The 22,391-nt window shown below is 31.8% G+C and overlaps 2 protein-coding genes across 4 annotated transcripts; one reads left to right on the forward strand and one right to left on the reverse strand.

The window, feature by feature from the left end:
- Positions 1–2,257: 2,257 nt before the first annotated feature.
- Positions 2,258–6,265, reverse strand: LOC115875893 (nucleic acid dioxygenase ALKBH1). 2 transcript variants are annotated; one of them, XR_004049069.1, is made up of 7 exons: positions 6,079–6,264; positions 5,927–6,020; positions 5,634–5,860; positions 5,389–5,582; positions 5,183–5,335; positions 4,415–4,766; positions 2,258–3,980 (listed from the first exon to the last, which is right to left on the reverse strand). XR_004049069.1 is itself a non-coding variant. In XM_030891457.1 (6 exons), exons 1-6 carry the CDS (start codon positions 6,166–6,168, stop codon positions 4,595–4,597), a joined length of 924 nt encoding a protein of 307 aa, XP_030747317.1. In that variant the 5' UTR covers positions 6,169–6,265; the 3' UTR covers positions 4,591–4,594. The 2 variants fall into 2 exon arrangements, 1 of the variants encoding a protein (XP_030747317.1); XM_030891457.1 differs by lacking the exon at positions 2,258–3,980 and having other exon boundaries at positions 4,591–4,766; positions 5,933–6,020; positions 6,079–6,265.
- Positions 6,266–6,641: 376 nt separating this feature from the next.
- Positions 6,642–20,847, forward strand: LOC115875897 (heat shock 70 kDa protein 4). Of its 2 annotated transcripts, none has more exons than XM_030891460.1 (11): positions 6,642–6,922; positions 7,228–7,426; positions 7,488–7,671; positions 7,745–8,036; positions 8,091–8,293; positions 8,355–8,563; positions 8,637–8,817; positions 10,711–11,042; positions 14,717–15,037; positions 17,859–18,001; positions 19,949–20,847. In XM_030891460.1, exons 1-11 carry the CDS (start codon positions 6,807–6,809, stop codon positions 20,289–20,291), a joined length of 2,523 nt encoding a protein of 840 aa, XP_030747320.1. In that variant the 5' UTR covers positions 6,642–6,806; the 3' UTR covers positions 20,292–20,847. The 2 variants fall into 2 exon arrangements, with proteins under 2 accessions (XP_030747320.1, XP_030747321.1); XM_030891461.1 differs by having other exon boundaries at positions 10,711–10,979.
- Positions 20,848–22,391: the final 1,544 nt, after the last annotated feature.

Below are 22,391 nucleotides of genomic sequence, written 5' to 3' on the forward strand. Positions count from 1 at the left end.
ATTATCAAAATTGGAAGATAAATGTATATCTTTTGTTGGGTGTGATGAACACAAAGAACAGTTTACCACCTCAATAATCAGATTCTACATTATCAGTAGAATGCACTTCATTTGCAAACAGGCGAATAGAACTGACCAAAATAAAAAAGAAAAAACAAGGTGGTTAAGAAAACAATCTAAATTGTAGTGGTAGAGGTATAGGCTTGGCACAACATTCTCCGCTAGTTTGTTTTGTACCTAGATCATATATACTGTGTTTAGTGTGTAAAAGTTCTAATATAAAGGTGTCCAAATTATCTTTTCATAGGCAAGTAAAGTATTTAGTTGTTTTTTTATTTATATTAAGCCACTTGCATACTTTCTGGTTAGATTTCCTAAGAATATTGATATTCGTACAGAGTGGCTAAATGTATTTTTTATATAATTTAATTTTCGTGACAGTTTATATAATTCAATTTATTGTTGAAATATAAGCATTTTACAAATTAAATTTTTAAAATTAATGTTCAAACTTGGGGCGCGGACGATAAGTCCTCGACAAAGATAGATAGAGTAGAAGCACCGCGTGTGCAACAAAAAAAGAAGATAAATGGAAGTCATTGATATGTTTGTGACAGTTTCTATAGTGATTTACTTATCCACGTAAGTATATATGATCTAGGGTTTTGTATAGGCTTGGTGCATTTCAGTTGATTTCAACAAATTCCGACCGCAGCGCCGAAAGGCAAAAATCAGAAATTATAAGTACCTACATATTTCGCGCCGCCTTCATGTTGATCGCATTAAAATAATATTGAAATCGTGGTTTTCTCATAATATTTAAGTGTTTTAGTTTTTTGCTAGTGCAGTTATTGAGACTAAAACACTCAGGTACGAGGTTTGTGTGATGTAACACTGTTTCGGGTAGTAAAAAATAAGTGAAAAAGAATTCGAACTAGGCACTGTCTTGTGACAATTTCAAATGTTAATAAAATTGCCGAAAAAATGTTAACGCGTAATTTGGGCGTTGTTGGGTGCAATAACATTCAATAATTTAACTTTCCCGGATGTTCAAATCTCCCCAAACAACATTTTATAGCTTCATAGTTTCTCACACCGATTTGATCAAAAGCAAAAATGGATTCAAGCAGTTCGACAAATGAGTAAACAAAGTGCTCGTTACATAATCAAAAAATTAAATAGACATATACTATGAGAGGATACACAAGTAGTAAAGACTAATAATACAGAGGACTACAACTAGTAAAAACTAACAATACGAGAATTTTCTCATAGCATTATAGTTATAGTATAGCAAACTGTACCTCTCTATCCCAGATACACTATAGATGGGAGAATATTATCAAAACCAACTATAAACATGTTATGTAATAAATGACGACTCTCATTTATTACATAACGTGTAACAAATATTACTTTCTTGAAAAAACTTCTGGGTAATTCGCCATTTGCACTGTAACAGCGCTTTCAGATGGAACGGACCGTCCGCGACTTCGAGCAAGTACCATGAGTTTATATGAACAATTTCACATGGGTCGCGTTATGCTCCGTCCGGATGTTGTTCATATAAACTCATGGTACTTGCTCGAAGTCGTGGACGGTCCGCTCCATCTGAAAGCGCTGTAAGAAAATCTACAAAATAAAATAGTTATTTTTTGTAAACACCACGACGTTGATAGAACAAAAACCAATTTGTTAGCTATATCTATATATATACAGGGTGTCCCAGAAATAAGTGCAAGTATTTTAACTGGTAGTATAGTTCGACCCTAGAAACACGCCTACGAGGTTTTTTGACAAAAAAGAATTGTTGAAAATTTAAAATTCTTTTTGACATTTTCAGGGAAATTTTAAAAAACTTTTTGGTGCCATTTGTTTATTCACCTGAAGGTGCGTTGACACCGATTGCGCCGCTCCGCGCCGCGCAAATCATTTTTTTAGCATATACTTTTGTGCGCGCTAAAAAAAATACACTTCAAAAGTACATGTTAAAAAAATGTTTTGTACGCCGCGGCGCGGAGCGGCACAGCCGCCCGATGTGATCGCACCTTGAAATTTCTCCTACGGTGTATCTAAACCTTGCAGTGTTGTATTGAACGTTATTATTACTCCTCGATATTACTCCCTTGAGTGTTGCATTGTCTTACAGTGTAAAGCTTGATTTTCATGCGTTCGTTATCCGATGTTAGGGATGCCAAGAAGGGATTTTTGAAATTCTGAAAGGTTGCATAAAAATTTGTTAAAATATGTTTTAGGAGATGAAATTTGTCCCCTAAGGGGATGCATTGAGGAGTAAATTTTGTATAAGAAAAAAATTTAATCTGTCCTAGGTGTATGAAATTTTGCACAGATATCCCTTAAGGGATGAAAGTGAATATTCATAATGAGATACATAAGCAATTTTTGGAAATGTTTACCCTAAGAGGGTAAAACTTGGAAAAACTTGTTATAATCGCTCTTTTAAAAGTATGAAATTTTGCACAGAGGTTTCTTTGGTGACTTAATTGAATATTATGTAACGTTTTCTGGAAATTCGCACCAAAAGGGGGCGAAATGAGGGGTGAACGAGCAGAAATTTATCGCTTGAGGGGGCGAAATTTTCTGTAAAAGCTTTTTAAAATCTGTCCTAGGAATCTACTAAGAACGTCGATTTTTGAAAATTTATCTCTTAAAAGGGTTATATTAGGGGTGAAAATTTGTACAATTTTTTAAAATCGGTTCTAGATGTAGTAATTTCATAAAGTAAAATTACGTATTACTACTGACATATTTGCATATGTCAGATTGTAAATTTATTATAAAAATTATTTAGATTTTTGACTAGCCGTCGCAAGACGCTTTTTCATTGAGGAATAATAAGAAATAATTTGAAAATTATTGTATTGTGGTTGATACTTTTGATTGTGTATATAAACCATTTAGAATAGTTTTTATGAATATGAATAAGCTCTTTAAATTAATATGTAGGTATATTGTAGCTAGGTATTTTTTTAGAATGCATTTTTTTTAAATTGTAATTTTTTGTGTTCTTGATATAATATGATGTTCCTGTTTTATTTTTTGGCATAGTACATATAGATATTTAATATCTAAGTGCTAAATTGTATATTAAATTTATATATTGTATATTTTATTTATTAAATTTAGTGGAATTAGTTAATAGAAACAAAAGTTGTAATGTATTAATATTGCTAAATAAATATTTATATGATGAAATAAGTCAGCGTATATACATATTCACAACTCTGTATTTTTGTGCTTTTGAAATAAACTGAGTACATTATTTATTCATTAATATTTTATTTACAAACCTACCTTATATTAATAAAGTGAATATCAATAGAAAAACCTTTACAATTATTAGGTGACATTGAATATAATATATCTTGAATTTAATTGTCTACGAAACAGTGACAATTTGCAAAACTTTGCTAATGACATTAAAACTTACAATTCAACGCTAGAAAAAACGCTATTGAACACAGGAAACGTTTCAGCTCAATATACCTACTCTCTAGTTTCAGCTATAAAAAGTTATGGAATAGATAACACCGATCAAAGGGTGCAATGGTAACGTTCGTCTTCAGTTTCCATTTATGATTAAGTTATTCCTGATAAAATACTCTTAATTTTCGTTATTCAATCTGTCAATCGCCATAAAACCACTACTAGTTCGAAAGATTTTAATGTTTATTAAAATGGTATCACACTAAACTGCATGTAAACATGTCAATTTCAAATGTTTTAATGAAAAACTATGAACCTTTAAACTGCATCAACAAAACTATTAATAAAACACTAACACAATCACACCATAAACTATTTCATTCGCATTTCTCATCAAGAAACAATTACTGTTTACATCAAATCAAAGGTTGAACTGGTGATAAATTTGTTGCTGGAACTTCTATCTTTTTTGTACAACAGTTCTAGGGAAGATTTATTTTAGCAGCTTATATGTTTCTTCGGTCGTGTATGCACTAAAAAGAACCACATAATAAAACATTTTTATAATATCAACTTAGGAAAAGGATATATTAAACCGGCATCTAATATAACCTAACTAACTTTTCAAACTCAAATTTAAGGTTTTGTATTCACAATTTTAGCCACGCACATTGCTCAATTAGAAAAACCACGTTTCTAAAAGCTAACTCTGGTAAAAATATGCCCAAATATTAACTTGGCTCTATAATTTATAACAAAATAGTTATTCTTGCCATAAGAAGCTGTGTATTTCTAGTATCCCAATCATCACAAGCGCCCCTAACGGCGATTTTCGAACTTCATTTAGATCTCAAAAACTGGGCCCATAATTTTTGCGTTCGATTCGCCTCCTCCTTATTGGAACATATTCATTTATAACAAGCCATCCAAAATATTAACTAGTTGCCTAACTTAACAGTTAATGTACCTTTTCTCTCCAAGTTTTGCATATTTTCATATAAAAAATTTAAATTTCTGCAGATTGTAAACAAATACGAATTGATAAAGTTGTATAAAGTAATTTACTATCTTTCTAGGCTTGTTTATTATTCTGAACCTGAAATAATAACCAACTTTAAATTATTCTATAAAAAACACAAAAAATATTTCATAAACTCTCCTGATCTTTATTTAAAACTTGTCTAACATTCATATTAATTCTAGAATGAGTTAAATAATCTCCAAAACAAGTCCATAATTTTTCATCTTTACATATTTTTAGAATATGTTCATATCCTTTTGGCATGTCATCTTTTATATGCATAATTGACTCCCATGGTCTAAAAAAATAACAAAACTATTAATTATGTTTCACTACAATTGAAAGATGTATTGTATTACGCTGATTTACCTAGACCAAGATTACTGATAACCCTAAAAAATTATTTATTAAACAGCTAGTTAAATTCTATGCAGATAAGGGTAAGCTGTTAATATAGCATTTAATATTGTTTTGGTTTGGTTAGGTTAGCTTATGTAATACAGTACATAGACTCTTCAGAAAAGTATTTTAGGAATCATGTTTATATTAGAATAAATTTATGAGTGTTTTAGTATCTTGTGTTTTTTATTAACATGTTCCACACCCATCTTGGTCAATTTATGTAATTGTATTACTTGGAAATAATAAAGATTTATCTATCTATCTATTAACTTCTGCATCTTTGAATTAATTTAAAATTGACATTATGCATACCTTGAATCGGCATTTATTATTCTTGGCACTCCATGATAGCATAATCTTGAATCTCCAGACATCACTAGAATATCGCCACTTCTCAAGAACATAGATATGGCAGAATCTTCTTTAAGTTTACCGCCAATCAAAAATACTGCGGTTTGACCAAAACTAATAGTTAAAGACAAAATGTAACTTTTAAAAAAAATTACAGGTAAATTTACCTAAATGAAAATAATGGAGCATTTAAATTTGGTTCAGAATGATCTGTATGACCAGATAAAGTTGAATCCATATGATAATAATTAATAATAGCAGCTTCAGCTGAGTAATTTCCAAAATTTAACACACTTGATAGAAATTTTGTTACATTTTGAAGGTCTTCTGGAAACTCAGTTTTATGTTCTTCAGAATAATACTAAAAAAGCATTAAGTAAACTCTAAAAATATTAATTTAAATAAATCATACTTTTGTATCCCAATTATGATGATATCCTAAGGTACTCCACCTCAATTTCTTTAACAACTCTACATCACCAGTAACATTACATACTTGCCACCAATCGTCAATATCAGCAGTTGATTTAACTGAGTCAATATTACGTTTATATGGCCTTTTGGAGTAATCCTGTAAACATCTTACGGCCCAATACCTTTGTCCAACATTTGTGAAAGGGTTTTTTATAATGATAAGACCTGATAAGATATATAAGCAAGAAAGTACCTATTACTATCCAGTCAAAATTAATTCAAATATTTTACACATGCCTGGTCTTGCAACTACCTCAAAAACTTCCCACGTATGTGTTGGATGAAAGCCAAAATATGTTTCAGATTTAATATCAATCTTCTTCAACTGAAAAAGAACATAGATCTAAAGTATTTTTCTTCCTAATTCTAATAGAAAATCTCACATTAGGAGTATCTTTATTTAGATCCAAAACTTGTGAGAAATCTACTATTTGACTTCTGGACTTGTAATATTTAAAACTATCTTTAAACATCTTTAAACAAAAAGAACAACAATAAACTTAAAATCACAGACAAAAATCAACAAACATTATTTTAAAAATCTTGCTTGGGTTAGAAGAAAACGTCAAACGTCAGATTTAATTTTTTTCATCATGGTAGCTATTGGTAGCTATGGATACATGAGTACCAACAAAGAATATTTTTTTTACACATGTAAATATCAACATAGAAATATGTTATGTTCAGGTTTTTAACTTGTGGAAATGTAAATAAAAGTTAAAATTAAGGAGACATTTTTTATAATATTGATTTTAATACTTTTTTCAAACCGGATAGAATTAATCTAAAAAATCGATTTTTAAAATCTAGGGTTTTTCAGATCTTTCCAGAACTTAGCTGTATTGTTTGTCTCTCTCTACCAGTTTGATTTTAGTCGTACAAAACAGAGAGCAAGATATACTGGAATTTTCTAGAAAGGTGGTACCGTTGAATGGAAAAAGACAAACCGGGATCTGCGATCTGTCATTCGAGCCTCCATTTTTGATCGTTCATCGTTCGTTCGACCGGTGCGTTCTAGAAGAGCGATTTTAAAAGCATTTTAGTTCATTCCAGGACGATTTCTGTGATATTGGTTGGTGGTAATTCGCGAGGCAACAGAAAATAAGACAGGATGGCGGCGATGTCAGTCATTGGAATAGATTTAGGAAACGAGTCTTGCTATATCGCTGTTGCGAAGGCAGGAGGGATTGAAACTATAGCAAACGACTATAGTTTACGATCGACACCGTGAGTATTCGATTTAAAAATAATCACAGAAGACTCATGATATCTGGCTTTACATGTCTCGTTCTTTAACACTTCGAGTCACGCTCGATTTACATTTAATTCACGTTCCAAGGTGACTGATTCTAAATCACACCTGTAATTAAAAATGTGTATAATTTCACATATTATTTATAAATTGATCGCTTATTTTAACGAACTGTTGACCAGTATTATGCAAATATGTATTGTCATTTGAAGTTCCACCTTATTTTTTGTACACAACTACTTTTTTATGTTCACCTTTGATATGTATCAATATCTTTCAGTTCTTACATTGCATTTTCTGGAAAGAACCGTATCCTAGGTGTTGCTGCCAAAAATCAGCAAGTAACTAATATGAAAAATACTGTTTACGGCTTGAAAAGGCTTATAGGTAGAAAATTTAGGGATCCACACGTTCAAAGAGAACTGCAGTGGTTACCATTTAATGTAGTTGAAGAGAGGAATGGCACTATAGGAATTAAAGTGAGGGCTTCCTATAAACAAGTTTATTATATGTTGGTTTATAAAAATTACATAATTCTAGGTAAATTATTTAAATGAAGAACATACCTTTTCTCCTGAGCAATGTCTGGCTATGTTACTAACCAAACTGAAAGACACAGCAAGTACTGCTTTGCAAACACCCATTAATGATTGTGTTATTTCTGTACCATCGTATTTTACAAATAATGAAAGAAAAGCATTACTTGATTCTGCTGCAATCTCAGGTAAGTTTCTAAACAATACAATTTCTTAAAATACAAAAGTACCATTTTTCTGAGTTGTTATAAATTTTTCTAGGTCTTAATGTACTCCGATTATTCAATGAGACCACTGCCACAGCTCTATCTTACGGCATCTACAAGCAGGACTTGCCTGCCCCTGAAGAGAAGCCCCGAAATGTTGTTTTTGTTGATTGTGGTTATGCTTCACTTCAAGTGTTCGCCTGCGCATTTAACAAAGGGAAATTGAAAATGATAACTACGGCAGCAGATCCCTATTTGGGTGGCAGAGATATTGATAGGCTTCTGGCAGATCATTTTGCTGCTGAATTTCAGAAAAAATACCATGTAGATGCTAAATCTAATGCTAGGTACATTAATTAGATTTTTTAATTCTGTTTTAAGGTTATATTTTTTTTTTGTAGGGCTTATGTGAGGTTGTTGGCTGAAGTAGAGAAATTAAAAAAACAAATGTCAGCTAACTCAACCACTCTGCCTTTAGGTATAGAGTGTTTTATGAATGACAAAGATGTTAAAAGTGAAATGAAGAGAGCCGATATGGAAGTTATTTGTGCCTCACTGTTTCAAAGGGTCGAAGACACCCTAAGACAATGTTTGAACCAGTCAGGTATGAAATTAGGAGTTTTTAAATCGAAATTTTCAAATTATATTTTATTTAAATATTTTAGGATTGCAACTTGGTGATATATATGCTGTGGAGATTGTTGGTGGTTCCTCCAGGGTTCCGGCCATCAAACAGCTGATTGAGAAAGTGTTCCAGAAGCAACCTAGTACTACTTTGAACCAAGACGAGGCTGTATCGAGGGGCTGCGCCCTTCAATGCGCCATGTTATCGCCTGCAGTCAGGGTTAGAGAATTTAGTGTTACAGATGTTCAGGTCAGTTTGATGTTTATTTTTTTTTACAAAAATATATTTTTAGCAAACATTATATTATTATACGTGTTATTAGAACTATCCTGTACATTTATCTTGGGAGGCCAGTCCAGGAGGTGAATCGGCGGGAGAACTGGAGGTGTTTCCTCTGAATCATGCCACTCCATTTTCCAGGATGTTGACGTTTTATAGAACTGAACCATTCTCAGTAAAAGCGTTTTACATTGGTAACATTCCATATCCAGACTCAAATATAGGTAATTCTATTTAAAATAATTAATTTTTGGTTATCTTATTGATATTTGAAATAATGAAATAATTAAAAATTCTTAATATCAAATATATACATAATCTGCTGAAAATTATTTGGTTAATTCATGATTTTTATTATGGCGAATAGGATTTATTTACTGTAATCTCATAGTGTGGTAAAACATCTGAGGTTTTGTATAATCAGTTGTTTGAATGGTTAGGAAATATTTTCTAACAATTTTTAATTTAAATAACAGATAAGGCAGTATCGGCTTAGTCTATATACTTATATAAGTGATAAGAACTAATATTTTTTTTTTAACTTTTATCATGTCCAATTGAATAAAAATGACTTTGTGATCCCTGAATAAAAAAATTAATTGTTATTAATATTAGGTCTTAATATGACAGATCACGCTCAGACTAAAACAATCAAAATTAGTACTTTTCCAAATTTATAATAAAATTCAAGTAGGTAAAAAACAAAGCGAGACTAAATTTAAATTATTTAATGTAAAATTTTATTTCAATTATTGGAACTTTATATACAGGGTATGACAGAAGTTTGCATTAAATGTGAAATTTTTGTTATTGGGTTGTTATTTGAATCTAATACATTGGGTATGACAAAAGTTCGCAACAATTCGAAATTTGTAATATTAGGTTATTATTGGATCCTTATACAGGGTGCGTCTGAAAAGTGACTCACCCCTAAAACTTTTATTTTTTCAGATAAAAAAACGAGATTATGTATGTTATTATATAACATAAATTAGGATTGATTAACGTACTCAATTGTTTTTGATCACTTCATGTTTCACCGGAAATTACTCCAACTTTTGATTTTTAAATGGCACTATTGGTATTTTTTTACTTTATTTCAGAGAAAATGACAATTTGAATAGAATGATATATCATATGTTAACTTTTGACATTTTTGCTTAAAAAAGATCGTATTTTAAATTTCAATGTAGAGTGCCATGGCTGTGTTAAAAACATTAATTTTTAATCAAGGATCCTTGAAAAAATAGATTTGTTCGTCTAATGTTTTGATTTTAATAATCCTCATATGATTGTTGATCATTGTGTCTTGTCCTGGCCGGTTAAAAGATGCCTAAATCGTATTTTTAATCATATCTCAATTTTTCCAAATAGAAAGAGGGTGGCTCATATTTGGAAAAATAATTTTATTACGAATAATTTGGTACCACACATTTGGGTCATAAAGGGCCATTACTACCGTATTTCGAGTCAAACGCATGTTATAATTTATGAACCGCCTATTACAATTATTTTAAATAAACCATATGCGAAAATGTCAAAAGCTGTCATACGATATGTCATTCTATTCACAATGTCATTTTCTATCGAATAAAATAAAAAAATACCGGAAACAGGAAGTGACCGAAAACAATTAATTTATGTCATATACTAACATACCAAGTCAATTTTTTTTTATCTGAATAAATAAAAAAGTTATAGGGGTGAGCCACTTTTCAGACGCACCCGGTATACAGAATGTGGCAAGAATTCGCAACAAATGTGAAAATTTTTATTGTTGGAATAGTCAAAAAAGTTTATAAGCAGTTTCTTTAATGTGATTAATAACAAAAAAAAGTGATTGTGTCATTTGGGTTTAACAGCTGTATGGGTTTAGGTGACAAAATCTTTTCTGGAACCATTGGAACAAGTCGTTCCTTTGTGGTATCTTTAAAAATGTAATTTTTAATGTTTTACACAATGTTTTAATTCCATAGTAAATACATTTGCGCTTTATTTCTAACTTTTTGTTAAACTCTGAATTAATCTAAGAGAAAAACTATAAATACAGAGAATTCACAGTGATTGGTACAATTTTAGTAAAACTTGTTACAATCTAACATGTTTTCTTATTGCAGGCACTTGGGTCGTCAAAGATATCAGACCCGCCTCCGACGGTAAACCCCAAAAAGTGAAGGTCAAGGTGAGGATCAATCTCCACGGCATCATGACCGTGTCCAGCGCCTCCCTGATCGAGGCCAAAGAATCCACCGAACCGGAGACCCCACAGGACACGCAAGAAGCCCAAGAAACGCCCGCCGATCAACAACAACAGCAGCAGAGCAACGGCGACCAACAACAGCAGGACGAGTCCGAAACGTCGTCTGCGCCGGCGCAGACCGCAGAGGTAGGCCACCCACAATCCACCGGCAAAGGTTGGGCGAAGAAAATATCGGCCTGGTTCAGCGGGGTACGCATTCTCTTTCGCATCGATGTGAAAAAAAGACCATCATACAAAGCCAGTTAAAGAGAATATATAAGAAATACTCGCTGGCCCGGCTCTAATTTTCATTTTGTTTTTCGTTTTCTTCATCGTTTTGTTTTGTTTTGTCCTGTTGTTCATTTTGTGTTGTTTTTGTTCATCAGTCCCATATCATCTATTTTTGTTTAAATGTGGTTAGTTCTCATTTGTTTTCTTTTTGATCGTTGTTTCCACTCACACTTTTTTGAGCCATCCTGTAGAAGTTATTCAGAAGATATTTTCCTCAAATAATTCTAATATGTACATTCTTTAGCTTTGCACTCACAAAATTCCTAAGTTTTTTATTATAAGAACTACAGATGCCCAACGCACTATTGCTGGACCCTGTAGAATTTGATACATTTTTTAAACCATTTGGCAAATGTTAAATGGGACGTGCGTTTTTTAATATTTTAAGTTAAATTTGTGCAAACGGTCGTAATATCCTGGCCAGTCTTTTTCAATTGATTATTCTTCTAATTTGTTATTATCAACAAAACTAATACAAAATTAGTTTTCCTGATCTTATTTCCATTTCAGATTATTTTCATATTAAATATATTAATTGTTATATAGCATTAGTTCGACGAAATTATTTTTAGAAAATGGAGTTATATAGATTTCATAACTTAAATAAAATATTTTTTATACAATTAAACAAAACTATGTAAAAATCTGATACCTAAATCCATATATTTATAAGAATATATGGTTAATAGCCCATTTACACAATGAGTAGAAAGTGAAGCAAAACAAATGAAATGGAAATATCAATCTTGCATAAGTCTATCCTTTTGGTTCAACACAATTTTTACTACGTACAGCGATTCGTCTCGCTGAACGTTGTCACCTGACCGTGCACTGTTTTAAACTCTAATATAGAATTTTATTTCGTAACGATATTATTTCAACCGGTTTTTTTTTAGATATTCTTGAAATATAGCTATATCTATCCATTGCTTGTTTTTGTTTAAATATTTCAGAGATTAAATTTAAATCTATAAGTAAAGGCGCGAACAGTAAGACGCTAAATTAATTTACGTAGTAGAAAGACACTCTGAAAACTACTGGTATTGGTTAGTATGAAAATAAATCAACTAATCGCGAAACACATTTCACGCTTGCGTAGTTCAAAATTGTTGAATGAAAAGGACCGACTTTTGTGGATTTTGTATAGCTCTATCTCAAAAAATGTAGCTTCAATTTCTGTTCATGACTAGGCATATAGTCTTTAAATATATTTACCTAAATCATTTGAAAAATTGCGAAGACTGATATCAAAACTTATTCTTTGTTAAAGACATTCTGAAAAATATAGAAATGTGTTTATTGAAAAATATATTACTAAATATTAAAAATTATTATAATTATCATCATATCACCGTTATATCACCCATTAAGATTAATATTTTGTACAGATACTCTGTTTTAAAAAATAGTATACTTTTAAAAATATTTTATTTTATGATTTTCATCCACCAATATTTTAAATACTTAGAGAGACTTTTTTCCAAGAATATACAGGGTGTAAAGAATAAAGTGCGATGTTAATATTGCTAGCGAAATGTGCGTCCAGAGTATAAAATAAAAAAAAATTGAATATTTTTCTGATGTATAACATCAACCTAAATTTAATTAAGTATTAACTTTGTGAATTAGTCCATACTTATTCATTTACACCCCGTATATAATGGGATGATTAAAATTTACTACAGACACAATACCGGATGTTTTTCAAAAGTAGGTCATCTCTATAACTTTTTTATTTTTTTAAATAATAAAAAGAAATTTTGTATGTTAGTATGACATAAATGAGAATTATTTGGCGTATTCAATTAGTCGTTCACTTTCTGTTTCACTGGAAATGACTTTAACTTTTGATTTTTAAATGGTACCTCCCGTATTTTGAACTTGAAAATGCATACTAGATAAACCCAGTTTATGACCGACTTCTTCCTCCACCATAGTATTCGGTTTGTCATCGTCATAACTTTTAAAATATTTACTTTTTACAAATGATGGTTTTTGTCCATTGGTTTTTGCAGCGCACGGCAGAATAGCTTGCAAATGGCAGAATTTTTCCTACTTACTAGACACTTATCGTTATATTTTGGACAATTAACACAATATTTTTATAAATTATAGCCTATGTGTTTCCTTTCATTAAAATCCATTCATTAATTTTTGCGTGAAAGAGTAACAAACATCCGTACATACAAACTTTCGCGTTTCTAATATTAGGATATTAGGGTTAAATTTCAATCTAGAGGGCCATGGCCATTAATGCAACGACAATTATTCATAAAAAATGCTTTTTCCAAATATGCTAATGAGTCACCCTCGCTCGATACATTTCAAAAAATTGAGTTAAGATTACAGTTAACATTAAGTTAAAATTGAGTTAAGTTATAGTTAAGATTAAAAATACAATTTGGGCATCTTTAACTGACCACGAAAAGACGCGAAAAAATCCAAAACTCCTTGATTAAAAATTTATGGTTTTAACAGAACCCTGTCACTCTGGATTGAAATTTAGTATGCTATTTTTTTTTAATTGAAAATGTCAAAAGTTGATATAATAAGTTATTCTACTCATAATGTTACTTTCTATCATATAAAGTAAAGAAAGATGCTGAGGGTATTATATAAAATTCAAAAGTTGTAGTCATTTCCGGTGAAACAGGAAGTAACCCAAAGTCATTGGATACCATTAATCAATACCGATTTATATCATATCCTAACATACCAAATTTCGTTTTTCGTTAAAAAACACCCGGTATATAAAGATAGTGTTACCACTCTATCCCAAAATTACTTTGTCACTCTGAACAAGAATTACAGAAAAAATTTAACATTAAAAATCTATACTTCATATTATCAAATAAACTTTTAGTCACGTGATTAAGCTTGACCGAAACAGCGTTGCCTATTTTTACATATTTTCTTTTAACCAAAATATTTTAGGAAACAAAAATAAATTAATATAAATATATAAACAGTTATAATTTACAGTAACAAAACTCGCCTTCTTAACAACACTTAAGGGACATAAAGGGCCATCTACCTACTACCGCTTTCCCGTTCAAAATATTCTAATAAAGTTGTGATGAGTTTTTTACGGCTATTATAAGCTATCTTGTACACTTCGCGCTAAAAGAGGTTCTAAAAAGAACAATGTATGCAAGGTCTGCTAGCAAACATTTTTAAGCTTAAAGTACCACAACACTATTTATTTAAACCAAAAACTCGGTATACAAAACTAAAGTGTCAAAACTGTGGCAACTTGACAAAAAAATGTGGCAACTTGACATTTTTTACAGCAGAGCTACCACCTGAATCTCCATCGCGAAATTTAAATTCCAGTTAGTCAGTACGGCGCCGAATATATCCATGGTTGGCAACAATGAATTTAAAAATCGCGCCCTAGATTACGTAACTAGAAGTTTAATTGATATGAAATATATATTTTTTTTTGTAATTTACCAGCTGCTAAGGTTATCTATCTTATTAAGTTAAACATCTCTTCAGAGTGATAAACAAAATATTTTAATGTTCATACTCGGTAAAAGTTTCTGTTTGTAATATTTTAAGTAAATTATTGCATTATTATCCTTCATTGACAGGAGGGAGACAAAGAGAAAAAGAAAAAACTAGTCAAGAGCGTGGATTTACCGATCGAAGCTCTCACTTCCGGTTTCTCCAACGTAGAAATCAACAAATTCACCGAGCAGGAATTTAAAATGATCGCCTCGGACAAGCAGGAAAAGGAACGTGCGGATTCAAGGAACGCTTTGGAGGAGTATGTCTACGATTTAAGGAACAAAGTCTCCTCGGAAGAGGAATTGGGTCAGTATTTGTTGGAGGCTGACAGGGAGCAACTTGTTAGGTTGTTGGACGATATGGAGAATTGGTTGTACGAAGACGGAGAGGATTGTAACAAACAGGTATGATTTTTATATTTTTTTAATATATAACCATTCAATTTTTTTATCAATTTTTTTTGTAAAATAATTCTTCTAATATTTACTACAATTTTTTGTATCTTGTAAAAAAAACATTACGTCGCATAGTTTTTGAGAAAAATACCTTTTGATATTTTTTTTTTTCAAGCGCGGGCCTACATAATATACAGGGAGTTTCAATATTCCGTGAACATAGAACAACTAAAGACTGTTCAGCCATTGTTTACCGATATGTCATCATTATTTATGAAATATAAGTTTCTTGGTGTCTCTGAGGTCAGTTCATATTTAGCAAATTTAAAGTACGTTCCTATAGGCTTGGTGCATTCTCCGCCGGTGCTGCCACCCTCCGACAATATCGTAAATAACGAACACATACAAATAAACGGGTTTAAATGGCGAGTAAACGAAAAAATTAGTGTATAATTATTCTAAAAGTATTAGAAAGTATAATTTGTGGAAATTCTATCTATCTATTTAATTTTTTGATTATGTAACGAGCACTTTGTTTACTCACTTGTTTCGTTGAACTGCTTGAATCCGTTTTTGCTTTTGATCAAATCGGTGTGAGAAACTATGAAGCTATAAAATGTTGTTTCGGGAGAGTTGAACATCCTGGAAAGTTGAGTTATTGAATGTTATTGCACCCAACAACACCTTAATTACGCTTTCCTTTACGCGTTAACATTTTTTGGTCAATTTTATTAACATTTGAAATTGTCACAACACAATAAGAAGCCTAGTTCGAATTCTTTTTCACTTATTTTTACTACCCGAAACAGCATTACATCACACAAACCTCGTACCTGAGTGTTAATTAGTTAGTCTCAATAACTGCACTAGCAAAAAACTAAAATACTTAAATATTACGACAAAAGCCCGATTTCAATATTATTTTAATGCGATCGACATGACGCGGCGGCGTGAACTATTAATTGGTAATTTCTGATTTTTGCCGTAGAGTGCGCTGCAGTCGGAATTTGTTGAAATCAACTGAAATGCACCAAGCCTATATTATTGATTGAGCAAGTTCTGTTTTCTTCTGCATTTATTCGTTTTTTTATTGAACTCTTCATTTGTTACGATCCCTTTAATTCCAATCCTTTAGACTGTTGAAATTCCTATTTCTAAAGCATCAGCAAATCGCTATATTATTTTAAAACGCCATCAATTTGTATTTTACATAGGAATATTACACCTCTGCATTGTACTTACTTCATATACGGCGTCCACGGGCAAGAGTGTTTTACCAGCGTCTCTTTCTCGACAAAAATAATTGATAAGCTTAGCAATAAGCTCTTGTTCATTTTGGTTAAATCTTTGAGGTATTTTGCAATAAAAAAATTGAATTTTGTTTGACAGCAAGAATCGATTTTTAATTTTGACGTTTATGAATGTCCGTCAGTAAAACTATAACCCCAAACCAAATGACAATGACAATTACTAAAAACAATATGCAGTATAGTCTGTCCAACGACAAGATCCTTGACAGTGATAGATGTGTCTGTCATTTTAATTTCAAAGTAGTTTATTTTATTTTACAAAGAAATAAGTTGGTATAACTGGAACGCATGGAAATTAATATTTAAAATTTGACTGATAAGTGATTACTTCAAAATATTGTGAAAAAAACTGTATAAAACTGAAAAAATGTAATGGAGTTATTTTATTAAAAAAAACGGTATGTGTTAATACAAAACAAACAAGAACAAAACACCACATACCAAAAAAAAACACAAAAAAGAACTATTTCTTACTGTCAAGCTTCAAGAGACTTTCCGCATTTATTATTATAGTTATCAATATAACTTATGTACAAATAAAAATTTGTAATATTCCACAGGAATAAACAAACGAGTCCTTTTGACGTTATTTTTCTGCAGTACTAAAATCCATTAGTTACCTATCGTGTGATGTCGATATTTTACAGCTACTCCAGTAATATATGTTTAGTACGATCCTTGTACCATATACGAAATGCACTTGTCTATGACTAGATGGTATACACACTTTATTGATGGTAACTTTATTGGTGTATAAGACTTTCTGCCTGGGCAGCAAGTATTAACTATAAACTGTGCTCTGGGTCTACAGTTAATTTTCCCTCGATTTTTCCTCCACTTGACTTCAAAAGACACAAAACACACATAATAACACGAATCAAAATGCATCATCTTCCAAAACGCAGATATTTGACATAAGTTGACACAAAATTATAACCTATAATTTGGCAAGACTTTGACAAGCATCATAAATCTAAAGCCGTGTTCATACGCATCGGTGTCCGTTTGTCGTTTATCGTTCCGTCAAACCAATAAAATTGAAACATGATCTGTCATTTTTGGAATAAACCAATAAAACTTAAAAACAACGTCCATAGTCAAACCCATCCATAGTTAACTTAAAAAATATTAGAAACATTTTTTACTAAAATAAATAGATTTGTATGGGACGTCATCTGCTTTTCTTCTGTCACCGTCTGTCGAAATTTTACCTGAGAAAAAAAAAGAGTATAAAAATTTACGAAATGCCGTAATGCCGTCACCAATCTTTTTCATCTGGTTGGCAAGTGACTGAGAGAGTTAGACAATATATGACGTGACGTTGAACGATGGCTGAACATTCTATGCGTGTTTTTTTAATCAAAATAAGTTAATTGCGCAGAGTTTACCTCTATGTTCCTCGCCTGTTGTGTCAAACGTACAGCCTCGTCACAAAAAGTATCATTTTTACTTCTAATAAAACTATTATATACTATTTATTTGTGACTTATTTTATTAGGCATGACATTTTTTTCTTACAGGTTTACATTGATAAATTATCTGAATTAAAATCAAGAGGCGAACCTGTCCAACAACGAAAAATCGAATTCGAAGTTAGGCCGAGCGTACTAGAAAACTTTTCAAGGTCTTTGCAGCTGTGCTCCAAAGCTTTAGAACTTATTAAGTAAGTACTTCAAAGATTATCCCGAGTAATCACAAAATCTTATATAGTTCATACCAAATAAACTTTAGTCAACGATTAAGCTTGACCGGCACAGAGTTGTCCACTTTTACATATTTTCTTTTAATCAAAATATTTTAGGAAATGTATATCAACAAAACTCACCTCTGTAACAGCATTTAAGGGGCATAAAGGTCCATTACTACCGCTTTCCCGTTCAAAATATTCTAATAAAGTTGCGATGAGTTTTTTGCAACGGCTATTAAGCGAACTTGTACACTTTGCACTAAAAGAGGTTCTAAAAAGAACGGCGTTCGACTGCCAGGTCTGCTAGTAAAAATTTGTATCACAACACAATTTATTTCAACCAAAAACTTGTAATACAAAACTAAAGTGTCAAAATGAATGACAATGTCAGGAAGTAAATAAATAAATGTGGCAACTTGAATCCGAAGCGGTGAACGCTACCACCTGAATCCGCAGCGGGAAATTTAAATTCCAGTTAGTCAGCCCGGCGCTGAATGTTTTTGGATGGTTGGCAACAATGAATTTAAAAATCGCGTCCTGATTACGTCACTTAAAGTTTAATTGGTATCGCTTTTTTATAGATATGCTTACACTCAATGCATATACAGGGTGACGCCTCTCATACGCCGCGGAGGCTCCGAGGAGAATGACATTTTGTATTGAAATGAAATTTTGTGAGCACATATGCTCAGGTTAATTCAGAGCACTTTTTTAAAAAAATAGGAGTTCTACAGGGTGTCCCCAAAAAAAGTTACATATCAAAGTTGTGTTTTTTGTAATGAAACGCCCTATATATTAATTGATTTTTGGATTCTCGGAAAAAAATAAAAGTGAGTTTTGTTATGCCCCACTAGCAAAACCGGTGACCGAACTATGCTCGCTACCATAGTTGAACTCACAGGGAGAATTACCAACTATTGTCGACAACATGACAGAAATTATTGTAGCTGCTTTTTGAGGTAGAACTCCACATATGCCTTTTAAAATGAAAAGATCCTTTTAAAAAGACAATCATTTTATGCAGTTAACAGAAAAGGAAGCACTTTGAACATTTGATTTCATCTTGCTAATTTTTGTCGCATAATTATAGGTTTATATCGAGTTTTAATTCTGTAATAATTAAAATATGTTTTAAACGTGTATCTTTTTATTACCGTTGAGTATTTTACAATAATAATAGGTATTTTTTCAAATAATAAAGATCTACTGACGCAAAATCATAAAATTTAAAATATCTAGGAAAATCTTTGTCTGAGGGGTAGGCAACCTTAATAATATTTTGAAGATATATACATTCTCCATTGAACACCGAAAAATATACTGGGTGTTCCATTTAAAATAAAGGAGTAACTTGTTTTTAAAAGTGACTAATGTTCCATATTAATTTTGTCTCACCCTATATAACTTTTCTGGTCCAATTTCAATTTAGTTAAACCTACAATGGTTACTGTAATTAAATATCAAGCTATACAAGGTCAACTAAAATTTCGGTAGCTGTTATCGAAATTTAAAATTACTCTTCATTTTCACAAAATGTGAAATTTGCCAAAATCCTGATTTTAGGTATATGCTTCTTTAATAAAACTCACCTTATTTTTTTTCCTAGAATCCGAAAATCAATTAATATATAGGGTGTTCCATTAGAAAAAACACAACTTTGATGTGTAACTTTTTTTGGGGACGCCCTCTATAATTCTATGTATTTTTATAAAATGCTTTCAGTTAACTTACATATGCTGCCAAAATTTCATTTCGATATAAACTACCGTTCTCCTTGGAGTTCGGCGTATAAGAGGCGCCACCCTGTACAAATACTACTTTATCTCATATATTTTATTTGTGAGAAAATAAGTAATGTCTGGCGTCCCTGGAGTCTTACAGTAAAAATTTGCCAAATCTTGTAAAAATTAACTTTTTTTCTAGAAATAATGATCCCAAATACGCCCACCTCACCGACGAAGACGTAAACAAAGTGAACCACGCGTATCAGGACGCTTTCAAATGGCTGGAACAGGCGAGAGCCAACCTGCACAACACGCCCAAACACCTCCCTGTCCCAATTACTGTAGCCCAAATACGACAGGAAAAGTCCAACTTCGAAAACGCGGCGAATTCCATCTTGAGCAGGCCTCCGCCGAAGGCCCCGTCGCCCCCTAAAGACGATAAGAAACAGGCCGGCGATGAGAACAGTTCAGAACAGAAGGAACAGCAACAGAACAAACAGAATTCGCAGGAGAACATGGAATGGTCAGACGACCATTTTTAAACTAAACTTTAAATTAATTTATATGTATATTTAAAACCACTTTAAAAAACTGATCTTTAAATGACACAAAACCCACGATTTTAATAGTTAGTTTCTCAGTCAGTCAGTCAAGTATTTTGTTTTATCTTTTTCTGGGTCTGTGCGTAGGAAAAAAAGGTGTAATGTGAAATTCAACAAAAAATTAATCTACATGTCTTGAAGTTTTAAAAGCTTCAGTTTATATATACAAAAGTTTAATATAATTGAGTTAGTTTTTATTATTAATGAGTTTGGCTTCACTCACACCTTAATAAAATAATACAAAAAAAACGAAGTAATTCTTTTGCATTTTAACTGTTGGGCGTAGAGGATGGACTTATTGGAATTGAGCAAGAATATGGACCATTTTTTTCTAATTTTTTTTTCGCTTTTTTGTAATTTATTAGCACTAGTTTTCGCTCATTATTATTTTGAAAGAAAGACAGAAAACATGTTTATGCAGAAAATAGAAGTAATAACACTTCCGGTTATTCTACTTATATTTTGTAATTGTGTTTAATAAAAATACTTAAAAGTTTTTCCTGAAGTTTTATTGATTTTTTCTCCAATTTAAAAGTAGTAAAATAGGTGAATAGTACGTCCAAAAATGCTTGAAAATAGGAAACAAAAGGGATAGCACAAGGTATTAATTTATATGTATATTTACAACAAACTCCGCTTAAAAAAATGATCGTTAAATGACAAAAAACCCACGATTTTAATAATTAGTTTCTCAGTCAGTCAGTCAAGTACCGTATGATCGAAAAAAAACGGCGTCCAGTTGGCTTGGAAATGACGATCGATGACATTGCCCATATAATTTTACATATAAAATGACAGCGATCTTCATTCCATAGCCAACGCTGACGCCGTTTTTATTCGATCATACGGTATTTTGTTTTATCTTTCCCTGGGTCTGTGCCTACGAAAAAACGGTGTAGTGTGAAATTCAACAAAAAATTAATCTACATGTCTTGAAGTTTTAAAAGCTTCAGTTTATACATATATATCATGGGCGCCGGACAGGGGGGGCAAGAGGGGGCATTTGCCCCCCCCCTGGATCATTGAAACAATAAAAATAAAAGCTATCTTCTTACATCCATCTGTAAAAAAAATAATCATTATTATGAAATTGTTAGGTGTTTCCTGTCAAATAATAAAAAATGTGGTAATTTTTGGAAAAACTGGAAATCGTCCGATTTTCACCAAAATTGGTATACACACTATTTTGAGGTCGTAGATTACGAATCTATTGTTTTCTTGTCGGTCTCTTATCGTTTTTCAGAAAAACGGAAAATTATTTCAACATTGAATTTTTCTTTATTTCGGCCCTATAAAGTAATAATTTCACTATATTTTCATTATATTATAGTTTATCTAAAAGCCACACCTGATTGGGGATAGAAAAGTGTCCAACATTTTACTGAAAAACACTTTTCTTAACAAAATAGCAAAGAAAATTGAGACCAGATGGAAGTTTGACATTTGATATATCCTTCTTTCTCTCTCCTATGTAATAAGAGAGACAAATATATTCTAGACCAAATCTAGAAATTTGAAAATTTACAACGTTGCCATATCTTCTATTTTTTCGGGTGATTAGGGATTTTAAATAAATTACCTATTATGAGATCGACAATAATTAAATATACACTTATATCCACAAAATTACGCGGAAGAGTTTTGATTGCATTGGTTTTAACTTCTTTGCGGAGGGGGTTAATCTTTTTTAGTTAATCTAATAATATAACAACAAAAGATTAACACCCTCTGCATGGAAGTTGTAACCAATGCAATCAAAACTCTTTCGTGCAACTTCGTGGGTATAAATAGTCAGATCTCGTTGGTAAAATAGCAGTTATGGGAAGGAGCCGTTCTTCTGGCGACCGCCTTCGTAATTCCAGAATGAGCGAAAAACACGCTAAATTTAGGTTTAGCATTGACAACGTTGCTTTAAATGCCAGAAACATAAACTTACTTCCGGGGTTTCTTTTTACCGATTCTGAACCGTCCTAGAACTGTGATGCGTACGCCCAGAAGGAAATACGAAGACATTATTTCATTTGCGCATGCGCTGCAGAG

This window comes from Sitophilus oryzae, unplaced genomic scaffold (genome assembly GCF_002938485.1).
Source record: "Sitophilus oryzae breed Bouriz unplaced genomic scaffold, Soryzae_2.0 scaffold_1396_pilon_pilon, whole genome shotgun sequence".
NCBI classification, from domain to species: domain Eukaryota; kingdom Metazoa; phylum Arthropoda; class Insecta; order Coleoptera; family Curculionidae; genus Sitophilus; species Sitophilus oryzae.